The 6,491-nt window shown below is 40.1% G+C and overlaps 1 protein-coding gene across 4 annotated transcripts in view; it reads right to left on the reverse strand.

Moving 5' to 3' along the window:
* Positions 1-6,491, reverse strand: part of ATL2 (atlastin GTPase 2) — a 48,126-nt gene that overhangs the window by 32,258 nt on the left and 9,377 nt on the right. Inside the window, exon 1 of one of the 4 annotated variants that reach the window (XM_018085462.2) lies at positions 6,355-6,470. The exons of the other annotated variants lie outside the window; for them this stretch is intronic. Within the exon in view, the coding sequence (XP_017940951.1) occupies positions 6,355-6,394 (40 nt within the window). The 5' untranslated portion in view covers positions 6,395-6,470. Of the gene's footprint in view, positions 1-6,354; positions 6,471-6,491 lie in introns of those variants that run through there. 4 annotated transcript variants of the gene reach the window in all.

Raw genomic sequence — 6,491 nt, forward strand, 5'->3', positions numbered from 1 at the left:
AGTCACTAGTTAAGTTCTCACAGGGACACTATAAAACACCTACACTTCAGTAGCTCAGTTCCACGCAATAAGCACCTTTGGATGTTCAAAGGGCTCAAGACTTACCTACTTACCTAAGCATCTTTAACATCATTCACAACACTTGACACCATCAGCCACTGCTAGCAAAACAAGCATTTTTCTATTTCAGACTGCATTTTCCCAGGACAGGAAATGCCACTGTCATGTATGCACTGACCAGTCAAGCCTAGTGGTATAGAAGTGAGAGGAAAGAATTACCTCTTTTACGCAATCTCAGAGGTAAGACAAGCCACACTTAAAAAGAACAAACACAGAAGGGAGCTGGTTACTACTTCTCTTTACATCAAGTTCTCAAACTTGTCTAAATACATCTAGCCAATCTAAATGCTTTTCTACAAGCCAGCACACCACACCATATGCTGAAACCACAAAAGGTTTAATATACATCTTTCACTTGGGTGGAGAAAGAAGAGGGAAACACAACCCTACAAAGACTGTACGTTTTCACACTCCCCCCCAACCAACAGTTTAGTCTCTGTAGATCATATTTAGTGTCCTCATTCTGTGGATCCATGAAATCTTCCCTTATAACACGTAGAGTAAACACTGGGGAGAAAAGTCCAGGATTAGAAGATGAACTGAAACAGAGATAGACAGCAGTGTGCTCCTCTTCAAAGCTCACAAAAGCTTAATCTAGTCCTAATGCCCTACAGAAATAAGTCAACAACAGATTACACTAAAGAACAGCTTAGTTTGATATTTGATTAATGAAACAGTGATATGTCTGCAACTCAAAGTACTTAGATCAAGACTCTAAGAATAATATTCCGTCTTTCACAAGCCAACTTCCAACCTCTCCAAAAGCACCAAATTGCATTCCAATAGTCTTCTCAAACAAGTAGGATTCCTCATAGCATCTGAAGGTCCCACAAGTATTTAATTACACTGGCTATCTAAATGTTGCAAGTACATTTTTTCTATTGAAAGAAATAAGCTTGAAAGCAGAACTTGCATTTCTTAATGATCCTACCATATTTTATTTTGAAAGGTTTTTTTTTCCTTTTAAATCTCAGAGTCTAAGACGTGAAAAGTTTTCAGTAGCTATTTATTTCTACAGTACTATTAGCTCTAGAAAATACTCCAGTTTTGTGTCCCAATCCTCAAAAGCATTACTTACTGCATTACTTACTGCACTTTTCGAAACAATTTCTGTACTAACAAATCTGACATACTAGCACGTAGAAAGATTTCTTTTAAGAATTTTGCACTGCATTCCCTCCCTATCCTCATGACAAGCTTAAGACTTTGTTGTTTGAAAGATAAGTGACAACTGCCTTGAGGGCAGCTTTAAGGCCATGTTTGGAATTACACTGCTGTTGTGATCAGAAAGAGTTCTTCAGTATTAGTTCAGGATTACAAAGTATTTAAGCAATTTAATTCTCTCAAAAGCAAGATGACTTCTTGTTTTAAGAAAGTGATTTGATTGTATCAAGAACCTTAACTTAATTTTCTACAGCAGTCATTTTGACTACTATTCTATGTTTAAGCAATACATTAAAGGGGGCAAAGCTTCTGTCTCCATGCCCAGCACTTCACGTACTTGGACTGACTGTTCCTGCCCTGAAATCAGTACTGTTATGATTTCCACATTAGGCAAAGGATTGACAGATTGTACCTTTTATTTCCCAACTGTTTACAGTTCCCCAAGTAGATCACACCACACAGACCAAGGTATATAAACAGGCACAAGTAAAAGCCAGAAGACCCTTTCTTTCATGCAGAAGAGGTGAAGCAGGGGACTAAGACAGCACTGCAAGTTTGCAGGCAGTAGTATCACAGGATAAGGCTTAAAGAGATAGTTAAAATAACTGCACTTATTCTTCCACTCAGCAGTACCACCCTGTTTGAGAAGATAAGAGGTGAGAACAACTTTTCCAAGTATGCCCAACACACAGAAAGCAGTCCTAACTAATATGTCAGTACAAGCAGTTGACAGATGTTCTCCAACAAGTTTCTGTAATTTTCAATCCAAGTAAAAAAAAGCCACCTTGATATCCTGAAACCATTATAAAACACATTGCTCAAAAGACACTCCATATATTTTACTGAAACCAATAAGAACTTGTAAATTCATCATGTTTATCTCTACGGTGATAGTGGGAAAATAAACATATTATAATTTGACACTAACTACAGACTGAAACATGATTCTGATCTAACTGGAACAACAACTGCATAAAAGCAAATTAAGTTCTACTCTCAAACATCAATTCACTAGAAATTACATTCTACACTCCATGTCTATAATGTGTACAGCATCTTATTAGTTCACGTCTTGAACATTTTGGCCTCTACTCCAAACTTTTAAGAGAAACCTACCATGACTTGCAGCAGCACACAAACTCCACCCTGCCACGCAAAAATTACCCATATATAGGGCTGAAATTGCAACCATCATTTGCTCATCATCTGCACTGAAAATAGATCTGGAAATACATTCAGCACAAGAAAGAAAAAAACTACATGAGACACCTCCCCTCCTAGTAAAACATATAAGAATAACCCTCATACTGTACACAGGGTGTAAATACAGGCCCAGTAACCAAACTGTAAACAAATTCCTTTTCCAAAAGGCATTTTTTGTGCAGTCTTACAGCTCTGACAGCTCTCCTACCTATTCCTCCATGATAGAGAAGAGCAGGGCATTCTTTTAAAGGAAGCTGGTCTTTCATTAATCATTTCTAGAGAGGCCCAAATGGACTCTTTCACTTTAAATTTGATTTCCTATTAATCCTGCTCATGAGTTCATCAAGTGAGCATCAAACAGGATGCCCAATATCCAGCTTACCTGCATTCACTCAGGTAACTTTTGCTGGACTGCTTTGGATGCTACACGGCTCAGTAATGCCATCTTTGCTGGTAAATATTCTACTTCAAGTTTTTCCAACCTTAAAGATAAGCCAGCCACTAACCATTATAAAATAAGCATAGCTTTTTCCCCCCCCTGTTTTTAATTACTGGAAGAAGATATTGATTTAGCTTCACACTAGAATGAGATCTCAACTAGTATTGTTACTTCAAGGAGTAACATCCCCACGGAGCAGCCGCAACAGGTTCCAGACAAACTAAGCAGATAACTCTGGGAGGTTATTCACATGCTTACACATGCTATGGAGACAGTTCACTAAGTGACTTTTACCAGCTATGGCACTACAGTGGGTATGTACGTTCCGTTCCAAAAACGAAGGGGGACAGCAAGGTCCTTGCTTTGCTGCAGAGCGAGAACTCCAGTTAAACACCAGCTTGCCAAGCATTACCTTGTGCCTCGGAACATCTCCCAGTAACTCATTTGTACACCTACAAAACCCAACGGGTTTCAAGTCTTACAAAATACATTCAGTCAAATTAGAATTAGCAGTGGAAGAGGAAAGACAGCTATTTGAACTCCTCAGATTTCATTCCGTGTTTCTTAAGAGGGCAGTGGTTCAAATTCCAAGTTTAAATACCTTCCTCCAATCTTTGGAGTTGGAGGAAGGAACTTCAAAAATTCCTCCAACTTTTATATTCAAAGTGTTTCAAAAAGCTTGGCAAGCACATAAAATCTCAGTTTCTTGGAAATGAACACTACATAAAATATATATCCAGAAATAAACAGAAGTTAAAGGTCAGGCAAGTTAGTGACCAATGCTCTTAGAACATCAGTTTCTATTGGGTATTCATTTGCTGCTGGAAATGTCTTGATTATAATCCTTGTCCTAGCAGACATCATTTATTTCTTATCAGTCATTTCTTTGCACCTAACTGAAATAGCAGACATCAATCTGAGCGATGATTTCACATATTCAAACTTGCTCATTTGCTTGTTCTAGTCTTTCAGACACAAATCCCAACCCCACAAATGTATTCATGTAAATCAACTCCCTCCACAGCACTATGACCTCAAAATCAGCTACAGGATGAGATAATATTCTTCGTTATCAACAACAAGCTTCCAAGAATAAGCAAAGCTACTTCTGTCTTTCCTCTAGGACATCTTAGAAAGTTCACATTGCTGAAAATGCTTTAAAAAAGGAATGCAGTCACTCTCCAGCAAGAGCAAAGTCCTAAGAACCACCATATAATGGTTATACCATATATAAGTATTTCTGAAAATTTTCAGTTGTTTGAAAACAGCAAATACATCTTGCCTATGCAGAAACTTAGAAAATATTTTTTGTGCCTTGCTCACCTTACATAGTTGAGGTTAAAGACAAAACCTAAAATACTAATAACTGGTATAGTAAGTTTAAGAAGTTAATGCAGCATTTAGCAAAAAGTTGGAAAAATGCACTCCAAGCTGGCAGCTCACAGATCACACTGTAGGCACAGCATGCAGCAACAGCTTAAAAAAAACCCAAAAAACAAGGCAACCATTCAGCCTGATTTTAAAGTTTAAAACTTCCCATTCAAGGACTGCCATGAATATCAAAAATCATCCCAGGGATGGGGCCGGTTCATAAGAGCACTGCAAGAACAAAAGCAACTTCAAACCTAACTTACATAAGGTGACGTGTAAGTGAAATTTGGCAGTTTTCCTTATGAATGTCCTCGCAACAGAAACTTCCACGGACTGCGATAAGATGTACAACAGGCACAAAGTTAAAACTAGGGTGGAGACTAATGCCACTGCAGTTCAGTACCAAAACAAGGACACAGAACTTAATTTACCTGCATTTCCATCTGCTTATTACACCTGGTTTTGAAGTTTAGGCAAAACTCAACAGTTGGACAGGATGTGACACTGCCATCAGGAGATAAGTGCTCTTCCATTACATTGGAGGAAAATCCCCAGCCCTTCTCCCCTGCTTTTTCCAGGCTACCAGCATGAGGTAGTGTCCCTATTATTATTAGGACAAGAGGAGAAAATAATGCCTCATCTATCACAGTAACTTTCTCCAGCCAGTGGTACTTTATAAGTACAATCAGTAAGCAAACACTGATCACTGATATTTAACCAAACCACAGGGACTGCAGGCGGCACAAGGTACCTAAGAAGTGTCAGGACTCCTTCAAGACCCGGCTCAAGCACTCCTGTCCATCCAACATTAACAAGAGCTGCCTGGCCTCCTAAACCAGGAGAGACTGTCACATTTAAAGGAACCCTTTTACAATAGTTCAAGTGAAACAGTTCTGTGCCCAAACTATTTCAGAAACGTTTTTAAGTTGCAAGCAAGTGAACATGAAAAGGAAAGAACACAGCCTTCCTCAACCCCACTCACTGCTTTCAAAATCATTTCAGTTGAAAAAACAAAGAATTACTGCTATTATTTGAGGAGGTGCTGTGACACCATTAGTGACTTTAGGGTAAGTTAGAACATAACAGCTGTTAAGGAACACTTAGTAATGGTACAAGAGGAGTTACAGGACTCTCCTGTTACATTTCTCTTCTTGTAACTATTCCAACCTACCACTCTGCTTTATTTCACTGTACAGAAGGCCGTTCTGCAGGCAAGCACAGATCATCCACAGCTGTACATGCACACCCTATCACCAAAGTTATTCCATGACTAAAGTACACAAGCAAAATGTGCATGTTTCCACCGCTAATGATGACATAGCTAATTAAAGGCCATTTATTACAAGTGTGCTGGCGCTTTTATGACCCTGAGAAAGTTATGCAATAATCTAATGCTTTGAGATTATTAAACAACATAGTGGCAAAAACACAAGAGAACCGCCAAAGGAAACCAAGCAGTGCTGGGAGGGAGAGAAATCAGCACTTGAGCAGTAAAGCAGTATCATATCCTCAATTTCAGTCTTTGGACTCTTAAATTATTAAAATTGCAATGCTGCCAAACACAATCAAACTTTTCCACGTGCTTTGAAGCACTGCTTTTTCCTCCCTGTAAATCAAGCCAGGTGAGCTGTCACTCTGCATCTCCTAGTTTATAGTGCGGTTAGATTTCCCAGTCTCTAGCTGGCTTGCAAATCAAGCAATTGAAACCAATAGTGGCACATGGCATCTGCTGGGTTTTGTTTAAACTGTGCCCAGTCCAATCGTGCTGCTTCCAAATTAAGTGAGAGTTACACAACAAATATGTTAATATAGTTCGGCGTTCCAGCGCAGCGCTAAAAACCTCACATGATCCAACTCATGAGTACAACCCTCACAAGTCCCAGGTGCCCCCTCTCACACAGCGTACGGCAGAGACACTGCTACGAGCTCTCAGCTTTTAAACTGTTCTTGAGGAATAACCATGCTTTAAAAAAAACCACACTGCGCAGGCTCCAGCACGCCCGGGGCTAAAACACCGCGCCGAAGCCCGGTCCCATAGCCACCAGAGGATAGATTACCAGCGAGAGCAGCGCTGACAGCGGAGCGCACCGGCTCCATGTGGGGGCCGGGCCGGCGCGGGTCAGTCCCCTTCCTTCCCGGAGCTGCTCCCTCCTTCAGCGGACACGGCTCCGGGAAAGCCGGGCTGCCTGGCTCC

The sequence above is a fragment of the Manacus vitellinus genome, unplaced genomic scaffold, assembly GCF_001715985.3.
Source record: "Manacus vitellinus isolate BGI_N305 unplaced genomic scaffold, ASM171598v3 scaffold_81_pilon, whole genome shotgun sequence".
NCBI classification, from domain to species: domain Eukaryota; kingdom Metazoa; phylum Chordata; class Aves; order Passeriformes; family Pipridae; genus Manacus; species Manacus vitellinus.